This window comes from Apteryx rowi, unplaced genomic scaffold (genome assembly GCF_003343035.1).
Source record: "Apteryx rowi isolate R43461 unplaced genomic scaffold, aptRow1 scaffold_46, whole genome shotgun sequence".
Taxonomy (NCBI): Eukaryota; Metazoa; Chordata; class Aves; order Apterygiformes; family Apterygidae; genus Apteryx; species Apteryx rowi.
The window spans coordinates 1,383,680-1,399,645 of NW_020450716.1; the positions used below are offsets into that span (position 1 = coordinate 1,383,680).

Below are 15,966 nucleotides of genomic sequence, written 5' to 3' on the forward strand. Positions count from 1 at the left end.
GAGAGACCCAACCCAAAATAGCCCATAGTCTTGCCGTTAGTGTTCATGGCTCAAAAGAGGAAGACAAAGCTTCAATTTCTTCCTTTTATCAGGGAGTGCATGCTCCCTGATTCTTAAAATGTGGTTCTTAAAACATGGTTCTTAAAAACATGGGTCTACTTCCAGGGGAAGCTCTCCCACTCCATTTGAATAATGAAATATGGATAGAAACAGAACAAGAATGGCTCCCATCCTATAATTAGGGCACTCATCTGGAAAATAGGAAATGGAAGTTTGTTTTCTGGTGTAGATCAGGCAAGACAGGGGTTTGATTCTGACTCTCTCACACGCTCTGATTTATTCTGGTGTAGGGCACTGTCTCATCAGAAATTCGTGACTTCCTCTACTTATAGTGTTTGCTTGTGTGTTTTTTTAAATAGTACTGATTTAAACAAGAAGCTGTAATAAAAAAATATTGCCGGGAGTGTTTAACTACTGTTGAGAAACATAGGAAAAAAATGCACCATCTGGTCAGCAGTAACTGCCAGTGTGCATGCACGCTGTTACTGTGCAGTAAATGTGGGGTAACTAACCCTCAATGGCAGGGCAGTAAGCTATCTTGTGTTTACTGCAGGCAAGGGCGAGCTCTGGGGGAGTGAGCAGAGTGCAGTGAACGTGCTGTGTAAATCTTTGTTTACCTTGTTAGTATCACTGGACGCTTGGTTAACATACGTCCAAATTGGATTATCTGGTGGAAAAATTAAATGCTCAGCAAAGGATCATACCTGAAATATCTAATATATCTGCAGTTACTCAGAGTAACAAACAGATTTTCCATAAAGGCACAGAAAGAGCGAGGTTTGCCAGGGAGTTGATAGAAGAAGTGCATCTGGAAAGATTTCCTGGTTTCAGTCAGTCTGCGTTCGGCATTACGCCGTGGTGGCGTTATTTGGCACTCTGCTTTTAAAGGGCATCCGGATGTCAATCTATGTACCATTCATTGTGTCCAGCGAATGTTGTATGTGCTTAATATCCAGTCTCATTTACACATCTCCCAGTACCTCGTGCCTATAGTCAGGTTGGATCTGATGACCAACACTGATTCTGTCGGTAATTATAGACGCAACACTAAAACATTTAGCATAATATCCTGTCTACCATGATGTTCCTGCTGCTTGGAAAGAAGGTTTTAGTTGTACAGTGCTTAAGAGAAACAACAAAAAATATAATCATTGATGAGTCTACTCTAAGTTAAGCTCTGACTACCATCACCATTACTTTTCCTCATTGCAGCAATATTTTTAACTGAGGAAAAAGAAGCTATCCTGCAGTGCGTCTTGTTCCTATTTTAGGATCTTTCTAGATTATATTTTTTAATGCTCTAGAAGAGGTTGGTGTCTATGGTGCTGTACTTTAACAATCGCTCTCATGCCTGAATGTGGTAAAAGCCTTTACCAAGTGATGGTGGCTAGAGAGGAAACCACTGTTCAGATTGCTTTTATTGTCAGACATAATTATCTAGAACCCTATGGGCCACCATATGATAATGCTGACTGCAGAAAGCTAAGCATGTGCATACATCTTTGCAGGATCGGGTCTATGGATGCATATTTTAAAATACAGCAGTGTCTTCTCAGAAAATTTATACCAGTTGCTCTTTCTGTGGAGATAGGAAATGAGAGAAAAAGAATGTGCAGAATACTATTATTTTATATTTGAGACATTTGGTAGGTAGGAAAATAATACTGTTTCATATGTATAAGAGACTATTTCTATTGTTAGCTAAAAAAATGCTTTTTGCAAGTGAGATAGCTGGTTTTCAAGCATTTGCATTTCCTGTCTTGGCAGTAACATAGAATCACTATACTTTAATTCATTTTTGTTTACAAGACTGTATAATTTTTTGCACTAAAGATGGTGTGCTTATATGTCAATGAAGAATGTGAAAGAATATATTTTCTTCTCATCCTTCACTTCAGACAAAAATAATTGGATTTATTTTAATTCAGTGGTACAAAACAATGGTTACCACTTTATTAACTGGACACAATGAAACATGGCTTATTTTCTACCCGACTAGAGCTGGAGTCAAACCAAAGCCCTGAATACAAACAACCCTGAAATGTAGAGATGTTTGGATCAGGTTCCAAAATGGTTCAAAGGTGGTGAGCTTCCACTGAACCCAAGCATCAGGTCGGATCAGTCACTCCTGCCTTTGGCAAAGTCTGGAGAGACACTGTATTTTCCTGTGTATAATCCACCTTTCGGGTTGCACACTGGGTTAAAAGCCTCCATTCCAAGCCTGGGAAGAGGAAGGCAGCAGAGCCTTAACCCTGCACTGTGCTGGGGAAGAGGGGGGTCGAATGGCAAGAGGAAGGTTTTCCACTCCTTTCTGGGAGAAAGGGCTCTGCTGCTTTAAGCTCCCTTTGTGCTATCCACCCACAAGCATAATCTGCTGCTTTGGGGCAGAAAACCTGTAGATTAAACACACGAAAATGTGGGGCATTTCTGTTTGGGTCTATCTCTGGCCCGGACACTCGGCAGCTGTGAGCCAATGAATCTCCAGTCAGACACTGGGTCCCCCAGGTCTGTATCTGCTGGTGTGCACTAGTACCTCCAAACACACTGGCTCCAAGTAGCGAGATTTGTGAGTGAATGATTTTGAGAGCAAGCAACAGAAGAGTTTACTCATCCTGTCACCCTATTAAAACAGAAAAAATAGAACTGATTTAATCCATTACAGCAGTGCTCACTTGTAAAATAAGGCTGAGTATCCACAGGAATTTCAGTAGCTTCAGCTGACAGAGTAAGAACCCTGATGGCCTTATATCCTGTTTTACCTGACCCTGTCAATGCGAATATGAAAGGAGTTTAAGGACACTTCAAAAAAGTAGACCGAAAGGAAGGTAACTAGAGTCCTGTTTCTTTTCCCGCACCTCAAGGCAGTTGGGAACGCTGCTGCCGTCTCTCGGGGCCAGTCGCAGTGTTCAGTGCTGAAGGAGCACACGCTTACCATGAACGCACGAGGTGCACAGAAATGGGGGCTGCCAAGACACTTTGTTCCTGTCGCTTTCAGATCCCGCGCTCCAACCAGATGGCCGCAGGCCAGACTGCATGCTCCACAGTCTCTTAAAGTCTATAAAACTGCATTTCCCTCCCATTAAGAGGGAAACCACTTTCATGTTGTGTTGCTGTAAAAGTAGCAGAAAAGCTAATGTTGTCTCTACACACCTTGTTTAATATTCTTTGTAAAAATATCCGCCTGACCTCACTAGACAGTATTTAAAAGGCATAAGAAAAAAAAAAGGACCCCAAACCCCTTGGTTAGCCTACCAGACTGGATGTCCTATTTATTCTAATCAAAATCCCAAACACTGCATTAACAGCCTGACCCTGCAACCCAAGGGAAAAATCCTACTATCCTTCCCTTTTCTCTGCTAGTACCTGCAGCCAATACTGGACAAAACAAAACTGCRGGGAGCTCTGGGGAAGGAAGGAGCACACTTGTGAGCTCTCATGGCGAGCAGAAACTCTGGTTTGGCTCCCTGAGCTCTGAGCCAGTTTCACCTTTTACAATAGCTTAATGTTTAGCTGTCTTCGATAAAGTTAATTCTGATCTGTAAAAGTGAAGTGTCAGATCCTCATGGCCAAGTTATCAGCTCAGTAGAGCTCCACCAGTTTCCACCAGCGGAATATTTGGCCTACAATAGATGAAAACAGCACGGAAAGAATATGGCAGATTGTCAAATTGACTAACATGTTTGGGGAAAAAAAATGGAAGAGTGGGTGATAACTTCCACAGATTTCTTTCACCTTAGCAGTAGTAAAAGTCTGCAGGTTTTTCTGCCCCTTCTTCTTGTGGTTCCTGTTACTGTTTTTGTGCTTCTGTGCTGTGAAGGGCTGCTTAATGGTGCTACTCCTTACTTCAGGGAACAATGGCATATGGAGGCACTGCTTGCTAAACACCTCCCTGCCACTCTTTTTCATCATTCATCATGTTAATCTTCTAAAAAGGGGAAGCCTGGTTTTGTGGTTATAGTGCTAAACTGGGAGGCAAGCGTCTGCCACAGGTTCACTGTCTGACCATGGGCAAGTCACCTCATTTCTCTGTGATTCAATTTTCCACCTATAAAATGAGGATAATAATAGTCCTGTTTCTTTTCAGGGGTGAACTGAGGATAACTTGCCTGCTCTTTAAGCAAGTTGTTTAGAGGGTAACTTCAAAGTAAAGCTAATAAACATGAAAATACAAGTCACCCTAGCAAAGCTCTGCCTGTGCATTTATAGTGGCTTGGCAAAACCATTTATATTTGTTACATTGTTCTGACACAGTCTTCACTTTCATACTGCAGACCTGCATGCAAAGCAGGTTCTGTGCTACCTGCAGTAGTCAGCAAGGGAGAGAAAGTTAAGTAGCTCTTCTGATTAAAAAAAAGGCCACTTTTGGAGCTACATCTGAGGTGACAATTGCAGGATGTTCCCATTGATATGGGAGCAATTTTCACCCATCCCACAGCTCTCAGATGTGCCGATCCCCCCACAAATGCCCTGGCCATGGAGAAGGCCCCACGCGCTGGGGCTGACAGAGCTGCTCCAAGCAGTGGGRAGGGAGCTGGCCTGGGCTAATTCACCCTGCTTGCTGTAGACAAGCTAGTTTGGTCAGGCTGAGCTCGTCTGCCCTCCCTGCCCAACATTGTGCCAGCTAGACGTACATACAGTGCCTGCACTAGATGCAAGGAGGAAAACTAATTCTGGCCTCACTAGCCTTAACGCRGCCCTTGCTCTGGTGACTCCAGAGGAGCTATTTACCTGTGCAAGAAGCTGCAAGTATGTGGGGACTGCACTGCCAAGCTGCTTGGTTTCACGCCAGGCAGATGAAACACCAGATCCCAGAAGGGCAGCATCTGGCAGATAGGAGAAGAAAGTAGTGTGTAAGGAGGTCAAACTTCACATGGGTGCACTGACTTAACAGCAGAAAATGTCTGAACTGAATTTGAAGTTAGGAATAAATTACATTGGGGGGTATGGATTTGGAAGGATCTGATTCTTGGCTTCACAGGCCCTTTGCTTCAGCCTGCTGAAGCTTAAAATACTTCAAATGCATGAGGTATTTTACATATGTACACATTTGGTGTGACTCTGTGTGTTTGCGTTCAACTCCAGTGTCATGAGCTGAAGGCTTGAAACAGCATCCAGGTTTGCACTGCTGACGAATTAAGCATTTGCTCTCGACCAACCAGAATTTCAGATAAAAGTCTTTTTCATCTTTTGACTCCCCCCCCCTTTTTTTTGGAAGTCCTAATGGGTCTTTTTAATGGTGAAACCACTACTGTATAATATGTCTTTATATATATATATATWTWTTTTTTTTCTTCTTGGGATAATTTATAGCACAGTGTGGAATCTGAGACAGTTCAAGCTGTGCCAAAGGGCCTGGCAACAGGAAGAAAAGCTGAGCTACTGTGATTTGGAACCATAATACAAGTTATAAAATTTAATTTTAGAAATGCAGCTACTGGGAACAGCTTTTAAATGTACATTTTCCTTTTAGAATATAAAATGTTTCTGTGTCTTGATTAAGCTGTTAGGGTGGCGTGAAAGAGTGCTCTGTAGAGTGGGGGACATGCAGAGCTTTTCCAAGATGATTTGCTGCTTATTCGCTGATATACAAAATTGACAGCTGGATGTGCGTAGATGTTTATATATTAAATGCTATGGGAACATGTGGAATAGGGCTTTGTGGATTATTTTAGTAAATTTTGCGTCAGTCCATTTCACTGCGGTAGCTGTGAGTTCAGAAAGGACTCACCACAGGAACAGCAATAGCCACCTCCACAGGGGGAGGAAGGAAATGCAAAGAAACCTGCAGAAGGCAACTCTTTGTGACAAGTAAATGAAAATCAGGAGCATATAGATACCAAACTGTGGTATGAATAGAAACTGCAGATAATGCTACCTTCTTCAATGAAATAGGTAGAAATAAAGATGTCAACTTGTTTGACCTCTGGGGTAGAGGTTTGACATACATTCACGTAAGGGTAATATTGTCCTTTCCTGTAGGAAGAAAGGGGAAGGGATAAACCACAAAAATTTGCAAGGCAGCTGATTTCTTGGAACAAACAGAAAGCGCAGAAGTGAGATTGAGTTTGGAGTAAAAAAAGAGGGAAGATGATATCCACTGCTCCATAAGGAGGTGCCCAAGTGGAAGGTACCAAAATGACATTTTTGGAGCCAGGGATCCTAGTCCATTGACTAAATACTCACAGTCCCATTGTAGTCAATATCTTGCCCTCCATTTGGAGAGGGCTTCTTTAAAGGATAACTTGTTTTTCAGAGGTAGTCCATTTTTAGTCTTTCTGTTTAAACCAATGAATGAAGGGCTGGTTCCAGTGATCTTTTAGGAGAAATGTCCTCTTGGGAAAAAAAAGTATCGTGGGAAATTATGATTGCACCTGGTTGGGAACCAGGCTAAATCATCCCATTCCAGACATTTCACCAAACACAAGTCTGCTAGGGATGTTTCCATTTTGACCCTAAAACATGATGTCAGCAGACTTCCAGGTAAGATACCCTGGTGGTGAAGGGTATCTCATAAGACTGGAAACCACAGAACACAAAAGTGCTTTGTAAAATGGTGACATTAGGTTAACTTTTAAGAGGTATTAGAAGAGGCAGAGAGGATTTAAAATTTGTGCTTTTATGTTGCCTACTGGAGAGCAAGGTGGAGAGTAGATGAGATATCCTTCCTGTATGTTGTGTATGCACTCTTTGTGGTTACTGAGCAGCATAACATTTTATGACAGGGATACTCACAAAGGATCCCAGACCACAGGCGACAGTCAGAAATTCATTACCTTATCCCTTGCATGCTGCTCATCACTATTAGTTAGGGCTTATCTTGAAAACTGTCCTAGCCATAATGAGAGATGTCTCTGCCATTCCACCTGAATCTGGACATGCTCTGGAGGCGTTGGGCTGGATCTGTGCCGTTCCATGCCTTCTCCATCCCTTGACACCCATGAGGCCACAGTGCCAGAGCTTCACAAGGATCCATGCTCCAAGGGCTACCCTTGGAGTGTGTCAGACCCTCTAACTCCCACATGGCAGTGGCTAAGACCACCACACTGGCCCATACTGTAAGGTCAGCATTTGTTCTCCTACAGTAGGATGAACGGTGGGACCTCATTTTTTGATAACTCCAAATGCCACTAAGAGAGACTTAATTTTCCCACAGTTTCAATTCTGCCAGTTTCTGGTGTTTCTCTCCAATTTCTGTCTGTAAAGTCATTGCTAAAGGATCCAAAAATTTGATTTGTTTAGGTGTGTTATTTTATAGCATTGTAGTACTCACCTAATTACAACACGTTATCACAATCTGGGATTGAATTTTTGATGAGTTTCTCCAGTGCAGGTGTAGCACAGGACCCACTGAAAAGTTTCCTCCTTTTATCCATCTGTCCAGACATTCCCCCTTCTTAAAAAATGTTTCTTCACCCAGTATGATGTATAAGAAAGCACTGCAATTTTCAGTGGATCTGTTTTTCTAGAGAAGGCCGTGTTGTGTAGAAGGTGGACTCCCCTGTGATACGGTTACAATGCATGACTTGTTTGTATCTCCTGTTCTTACAGAACAATCACTTCAGTTTAATTTCAGACATCCACTAGCTGGTTAGGTATCTTGCCAGTGGATCAGGGGTAAGAAAAATTAGTCAACCGACTTCATATGTCAGTGAGATTTTCTCATCTTTTTCCCCCCCCTCCCACAATAGGACATCGTCAGAAAATAGATGAGCAGACAAAGCCCGGGAGCTTGTCCTTTTCAGAGCGCCTGAGTGAACTGGAGCAGTTGCGTCGTACAGCCATGAGGGTCAGCCCACATCACCCAGCCCCCACACCTAACCCACGAGCTTCCTTGAACCACACCACTGCTTTTAACCCTCAGCCTCAGAGTCAGATTCAGGGTAAGTACCTGAACTCCTCCCCTCTGCTTGCCCAGCATCGCCCATGTGGTCTGCAGAGCTTGGTGTCTCTGCGGCGCTTGCCCCCTCACCCGCCCCGCTTCTCCTAGGCTCTTGCGGCAGCCCCAGGACGTGTGGAAGTCAGGGCAGGAGCCGAGGTGGTAGCGCGGCAGGCAAAACTGCCCAAGTAGAGCATCAATGTTGGCCTTTACAGTTTGCAAAAGTAACCATAATCATAGCAGTGTAGGAAGATGAGCGTGGGAAAGCCACACAAGCAGATTTTCTTCACTTCCCTTATACCATTTGGGGAGGTGGGAGGAGTAAAAGGAGGGGCTTTGTAGGAGATGTCTGCATTTTTATAAATCTAACAGCTTTTAAGGGATATGCCATGTCTTATCTTTGCATTGTCAGTACAGTTCGTGGTGTTAACCTCAAATATGTCAGAACTGTAATGCTTCAAGTCTCCATTTTCTTGCAAAGATACCATATTCCAGAATCTTTTTATATGTGCAAGAATATTTCCTGATGGTTATTCATCAATTAATTGTGTGCTTGAATGAGAGAGAAACACTGTCAACGGCTTGTTTTGATTTTTCCCAGGAAGGCAATAGCAAAGAAAACTTTTCAAAGTGTTTTGTCCACTGAAGGGGACCACTTGGAGCTAAGAGCTTAGGATGGACAGGCTGGTTTGAACATATTTCTGTTGTCAGTGGTTATCCGATGGGTTTTGTTTAAATGAAAACCTGCAAAACAGTGACTCAAGAGTCTGATTTCCTCCAAGACTCAGGCTCAGATGATGTTAATGAAACCAAGCAATACTAGTCTAAAATCTTATCTGCTAGAATTAAGTGTCACTGCTAAAATCCAATCTGTCACTGAAGTCAGCTGAAATGTAGTGAGCAGTGATTCAGATCTCTAAACTGTCAGCTAATACATATTTTGCAAAATGTATATCAACATGCAGATGAATAATGAAATGCATCTAAAGTGAAGGTAAAGGATAGTGTTTGTTTTAGTGAGAGCTGTTCCTAATGGAGTTTTGCTTTATTCTTCCTGCCAGAATGAAATGGTCTTAATCAAGGTTCTCTGCTGGTGTTTTGGAGAGAACCAGTTACTATGAACTGGAATCAGTATTCTTGACAGCATTTATTTTAAAATTAAGATACTCTTTGTTGCATACAGAAAAAGGTTGTTGCTTACATAATACGATGCTTGCTACATCTTTTTATTTCCAGGGCTAGGAAGGTCTTTGGCCCAGTGAAGTCTACTGCAAATTTGCAGTTAACTTCATTGTGAGCAGAAGTGGGCATTTTTGAAAAGCATGGGAAATAAATCAATATGTTGTCCTGTATGGTACTGCAAAAAGAGGCAGGCAAAAAAGGTGGAAGGACCACGCAGGTCCTTTCCTTCCTGGAACAGTGCCAGTGAGCTCAGGCAAAGGATCTCATTCTACATCTCCTACAGCTCTTGACAGTCACCTCACTTAGTTTCCTGATTTGTAGAGTAAACCAAGTGGGATTTCTCCTGTGCACAGATCTGTTCCTATAAAAGAAAATGCATGTATTATTATGGCTACTCAGCAGTCAGCAGCGACGTGGGTGGAGGCATTAGTAGCAGACTTGCATTCTTCAGCTTCTTTGGAACACTATATGCTTAGCGGAGTATCAGGTTTAACATCGAGTGTCCCTCTTTCCTTGCTCTGTTTTCAAGTTCTTCAGTTGTACAGCTTCAGAGCGACAGGCCTTTCGCACTCATCTAGAGATTCAGCTGCTCTCTCCAGAAGTATATTCAGTATATTGCTCTGCTTTGCATTTTACAAACAGGGTTTGAATGCATTTCACCTGTGAATGTAGCTCAGAAAATGATAGCAATTGAACTGCTAATGTTTCCTCATTGATACTCTCTTTTTAAACAATCAGACTGCTTTCTTTGAGTTCCCCTTTTCTTCTGCTTCCGAAATTCACACATTAGCCCAGTAACAGACTGAGCAACTTGTTGAGGCTTGCAGTCACTATCACTAAAACAAGTCTAAAACTGAAATCTCTCTCATTTAGGATTTTTTCTGCTACAGTTGCCTTTTAATTTACAGGGCACATCTTCTTAGAGTCACACTATCGCAGCAGGGTGAAATGGCTACAATCAGTGCCATAACATTCTCCTCAGTGTTCGAAGTATGATTGTTTTGGGGGTTGATCTCCTGTGTGTTTTCTAGGGAGTCAGGTTATTTTCTTTTTTTTATTTTTAATAAACAAACATCATTACATTTCAGAATGCAGGCCCCCAAAATGAAATGCCTCTGACATATTCTGTAGTATTGTTATACTGATGTGTACATATTTGCATGCTGAAACACTTTTATTAAACCACTGTCACTGAAGAGGGCATAGAGTCCTTTTTATATACACAGAAGGCATAGAAAACCCATACATTGCTAGCCTCTAAACACTAGCATTAAACTTTGCTTTAACTCACACCAGTATGAATCACAGGCTACTCCTCTATTCATCCAAGTCTAATTATCCGTTTTTTAAAAACAAAAATAACTCAAAATAGACATCTCAGACTAGTTCTTGGATTTAAAGGGGCAGGTTGCCATGCCACCAAACCACTGTTTATTTGCTGAGGTTTTCATCTATAAAAGGATTGAGGTTAATTTTAACTTCCTATTTTACCAGGTCTTGAATTTGAACATAAAGCTGCTTGTGTCATGGATACAAGTCCAAGCAAGTTAAGAGACCATAAATTGCTATAATCGAGTTTTATGCTTCTTTCATATCACAAGGAGGGATAAAGTACACCTGTTCATTTAAAAGATCTAACCATAACCAATTCACAGACAAAAGGGGAACAGAAAGGGAGAAAAAGCTTCTACCACCTCACACATGTTTTAAGTTGAAAGATTACTTTGTGCAAGTACCAAGCATATAATGTCAAAGGATTTGACCTACACTCACAAGAGTAAAGAAATTCAGTTAAAGTTCAACCTTAAGTCACCCCGTCTTTGTACAGAGAGGAGAAGAAAATAGAGCTATGCTTTGGACTGTTATTTATGAAAGTTTAGTTAGGACCTTTGATGAGCATTTATATATACATATGTAAAATATAAATATATGTATCTAAATATTATGGTTGAGTTTCTTCTAATACCAGTCTCAACCAGAAAGTAAATACATAATTTGTGACTTTAGAATGGTGTTAACCAGAGTAGGTAGATCCGTAATTCAGGAGTTTTACAAATGTAAATTTATATGGTTTCCTTATAATACTTTTTTTTTTCAGGGCAAATAGGAATATTTTAAATGTGTAAATAATCAGTCCAAGAAGGTATTCCTGGGGAGGCAGTAATGCAGGGTTAGTAAATAGCATAAATAATTTCTATTTGGTGGGGTTAGGAATATCATCCAAAAAATGCATACAGTTGAAAAACTTTGTTCTTTTTTTTCAGATTAGCCAAAACAATGTTTCCAACTGATGATTTATTAATTACTCATAGGCTAAAAGAATAAAATGAAGCTATTTTTCCTGTGTAGGGAAAACAAATAATCATTATAATCACTTTAAGCTACATGCTTCTGGTTCTGTTTACACTTTTATAGCCTTAAAAATATCTGAGTTTGCTCATTCACTTTTTTTTTTTTTGGTAACCTTATATGTTAAGTTTCAGCCAGGGCCACGTTTTTATGACTGAGTCTAAAATCCCTGGAAACAAGAGTCTGTAATAAAATTGCTGACAGATCTTTAACCAAAGCAGCAGAATTAGCACCTATAGCAAAATAACAGAGATCATTTAAAGATCAACTCTTTGAATTAGTAAGAAATATAAAGACTGAGAGATTATTTTGTTAAAAGCCAGCCTTTTGTCTTCTTCCAGGTGCAATACACTTTGTTTAAGAGACATTTCAAGGTCTTTGCTATCACAATCTTGTTCCACCGAAAACAGCCCAAGTTTATCTGGGTTCCCATGAACCAGTGAAACACAGTAGTGGAGTCAAGGGCGGTGTTTAAGCACAGGGAATTAAAATGGCTTTGTTCTTACTACAACTGTATCCTGCCCCAAATTTTAAGATTTCCACTTTTAAATCATCTTAATAGGCCATAGGTTAATAGAGTTAGAAACGTTCATAGGGCAGAGTTTCAAAATGGTCTGGCAGTGCAGCGCTGGGCTTAAGCACAGCTGCGATTCCACCTCAGTGTTTTGTTGCTGTAAAATGCAATTTTGAGGCACTTTTGAGACTCCTAATTGACATATTCGTAACTTCCTGCCAAAACAGATAAACAGGCTCTCAAGAGGAGAACGCCAACTCTTTCCATTGTGTAACACGCCAAACGCCTATATTTTTTATGTTCTCGTTGGACAAGCCTGTGTCTCCCTCTCTTTCTCTTGACGTACGTTTTCTTTAACTCAGCATGCTTGCGGGGAGTACATGGCGCTTTAATGGCCTATCATCATGTTTCCACTTGATTAACCACCTGACCTTTCCAGCCCAAAATACACTCCCTGGTGTGTTCAGTGAGCGCTGCCTGAAGCTGGCGTCACTCCTATCAGTTTTACTCCCACCTTCCCCCTGCCTTGCCGAATGGCAGCCAAGTTAGTGGCGGCAGCACGCCGGTGGGCAGCGCTGCGGCCGACAGCGGTTATGTCATTTCCAGTCAGCTCCCCGGCTCCGGCGCTTTGCCAGGATATGCCGGGCACAGGGCTCCTGAGCCCGGGAATACAATTTCCACACCAGGAGCCAGCTCACGTATGTTTTATTGGCAGCCAGGGAAGATCCCTTTGGACAGGGTCCCCCCCTCGGCACCTGGCTCGCAGGGTGAGTGGCCAAGGTGCAGAATGAGGGCTGGCAGCCAGTGGGGCAGTAGGAGCAGGGAGTCCTCCTCACCTTCCTCCCCTTCCCTCCTTTCAGCACCGGTAGCCACGAGGTTGTCCCTCCGCTTTCTCCTCCCTCCTCAGGGCCCTTGCTTGGATGAGGCTAAGGCAGGGAGAAGGCCAGAAGAAAAAGAGAGGTGAAGTCTCTCCGCAGCCGTGGGCCCAGCAAGCTTGAGTGCCAGAGCCACTGGGAGGTCACAGGAAGTTTGTTGAAATAGTGGTGTTTTCACAAAATATTTTGCAARCCAAATCTGTTTAGCTGGATGGTTTCCAACTGGCTCTATCAGAAAGGAAATTTTATGGAGAGAAATATCTTTTTTACTGAAAGTACAATATGTTTCTTTGATTCACATTTATTGCTCAGCAGATAATACTTTAGATATTGCCATGAATAACCTCAGCAGTTTTTAAAGGGGACAGTATTATTAGTAGCAGACTCACCATGTTATTTATTTTTTGTGTCACAAACCAGCTCTCATAAGAAGAGATGAGCATACTACTATGTGAATCAGATTAGCATACTTAAAACACTTCTTCTTTCATTCAATCTAACAGAATCCCACTCTGGGGAAAAAACACTCCTCTTTCATACTAACATAATATATGTAAACCTCATATTTCAGGGTGTCTGAATCTATCCTGCAGCTCTGCGGGTACAAATGATACCATTCTTGCCCAGAGTTACTCGTGTAGACCAAACTAGAACATGTTTTAGGAAGTTTGCTCTAAAGCATAAACTAAGAGAGCATCAGAAATGTCACTTTTTCCATTTGCAGAAGCACAAAAGTCAGGTACAAAATTGTGTGGCATTTCTGGCCAAGCAAGACTTCTCATTTTGCTGCAAAACTGACACCCTCCATATTTGTAGCTTAGAGAAAGTTTGGGAGGTAACAGAATATATAATAATGGAAAAGAAAAAGACAGCTTGTAAATGTCAGTATGGTGAAGATATATGCAAGATATGTGTAATATAACTAAATAATCCTCAGCTTCATATTGCCCATTCTTTCTTGGCTCCAGCTCTTCACATTGTTTTTTAACTTAGTCATGTGTGGAATTAGGCTCCTTGCAGCAAAATGCGTATCTTTCATTTGTTTTGTAAAGTTCTTAACACTATTTGGGTCCTATCCAAATATTAATTTTGACGGGGATAAAATTTTGTTACCATGCTATGTTATCTCTGCCAAGGCTTTGCTTATCTGCAAGGCTCTTTCTACCATGACACATGAGAGGGGTTGTTATATCCAGAAGTAGTCCAGAAATAAGAGTCATCCTGTGGAATTCCCTCTATTTGATGTTAGAAGTCTTCATTCAGTCATCACCTTCTCTCTTGCCATCCCAACTGCCAGAAACAGGCCACCAGTTTTGTCATTTTTAGATTCAGTAGCTGGGATATTGTATTAATGGCAATATAGAAGGTTTTAAAAAAATCTTATCTGAGGTCTAGATAAAGCACTGGTCATCCTGTGCTCAGGAAGAATTAATTCAAGCTGCAGCAGGTGCAAAGGAGGGCTGTTAGTATGACAAGCAGAATAGAGACCTCACTTTAAAAATGAGACTAGCAGATCCATGTTTATTTGGCGTACCAAAACAAAGGCTGAGAGGGAAGATAATTACAGTCAATAAACACAGCAGAGAGGTGTAAGACCAGGGAGGGAGAAGAACCATTTGCACTGAAGAACAACGTTGGCTCAAGAACAAGTGGTTAGTCTGTAAACTGACCATGAATGAATTTAGGCTGGAAATTAGAAGATAGTTCCTAGGCATCAGAGCAGTAAGTTCTGGCAGCCTTCCAGTGGACTATTAGCAACAGAAAGATGTAATTTAAGATGGTTCTCACTATGTTATGTAAGTGCAAAATATAAGAAATGTCTGGGCTTCATCATCCAGGAAATGCTTTTGGGGCCCATATTTTTTTCCATTTGATCAATTCTCTGCACCTGTGGCTCCCCCAAGTCAACACAAGAAACATTTCATCCTCCAGTATAGGCAATAGCAGCTCAGGGATCTTCTCAATTCTTTGCTCAATTGGATCACAGTGACAAGATAATGTCATTGCCTGCAAACTCCTAATGAGTTCCTTACTCCACCTTCAATCACCAGGTCTTCAGGAGTTCTCTGAATAAAGCTCATTTTAGATACAGATTCAGCCAGCTGTCCAGCACCAGCCCTGCCAGCACAAACTCGAGCCAGCTTAGAGTGCTGGCAACCAGGAACGTAAATCTCACCCTTTGCCTATTAAGGGGAAGACTTTTTCATTTCACAGCAGCAGGAATTCATCACGGACGTCTAGTGTGTTCTCCCTGTCATCACCTCCGTGCTCCTCAGGTGCTACAATTCTTTCCCTTCAAGCCACAGATTTATGCCTCCTCTCTCTATTCTCATTCAGGGCAGAATGAGGTGAGGAAGCAGTTCCTCAATACCTGGTAGAGGTTCAGGCAGCATGCCCAGCTCCAGGGCATAAGCCTTGCTCAAGAGTCTTCCCTATCTCCTTATTTTCAGCTCTAGAAAAAAAAGGACTTGAAATGGTTTAGCTTTTTCATCAACTTAAAGCACTAATGGAAAGAGTTATGTAATGGTGTTTAATCCAGAAGATTTCCAAGTGTCGATATATTTAAAAGATACCAATCTTTATATTCCAATTGCCTGGCATGTCCTGAGATTAAAAAAGCAGTAGACAAAGCAACAAATATGTTCTCACTCCCCAAGCAACATCTCCACTTACACAAATTTTCCCCTGTTTTTTTTTTCACCTTGTCCTCAGCACATAACTTCCTAAAGGACAACTCTAACTAAAGGAAAGGAAATCTTAGTTTGAGGACAGAGATCAAGGAATTGAGAGCTCTGTATTTTGTTCTCAGCTCTGTCAAAGAAAGTTGTTTTGTATGTCTTTTGGCAAGCTATTTAGTTCAATTTTTAAAAAAGCATTCAGGAAAATTTAGCACACCAAAAAGGTCTCTCAGCAAGATTTTGGAGAGATCGTGCCCAAGCATCTAAGCACCAGAGAAATCAGTGATAGGTATGGAGATGCCTTTGGAAGACCATAAAGCTGTGTAGCTGAATCTTTTAAGCACCTATAAGATTTGGCAGCTCATGCCCAGCCACAGCTTTATTTTTCGTGAATCAGTCCATGTCTTTTACCACATGAGAACGATTTTGAGC

At 41.5% G+C, this 15,966-nt stretch overlaps 1 protein-coding gene across 4 annotated transcripts in view; it reads left to right on the forward strand.

The window, feature by feature from the left end:
• The window catches only part of RUNX1 (runt related transcription factor 1), a 180,171-nt gene that overhangs the window by 135,225 nt on the left and 28,980 nt on the right, over nt 1–15,966 (forward strand). For 3 of the 4 annotated variants that reach the window (XM_026077618.1, XM_026077619.1, XM_026077620.1), the window contains one exon: nt 7,749–7,940. The exons of the other annotated variant lie outside the window; for it this stretch is intronic. In XM_026077618.1, the coding sequence (XP_025933403.1) occupies nt 7,749–7,940 (192 nt within the window). The remainder of the gene's footprint in view (nt 1–7,748; nt 7,941–15,966) is intronic. 4 annotated transcript variants of the gene reach the window in all.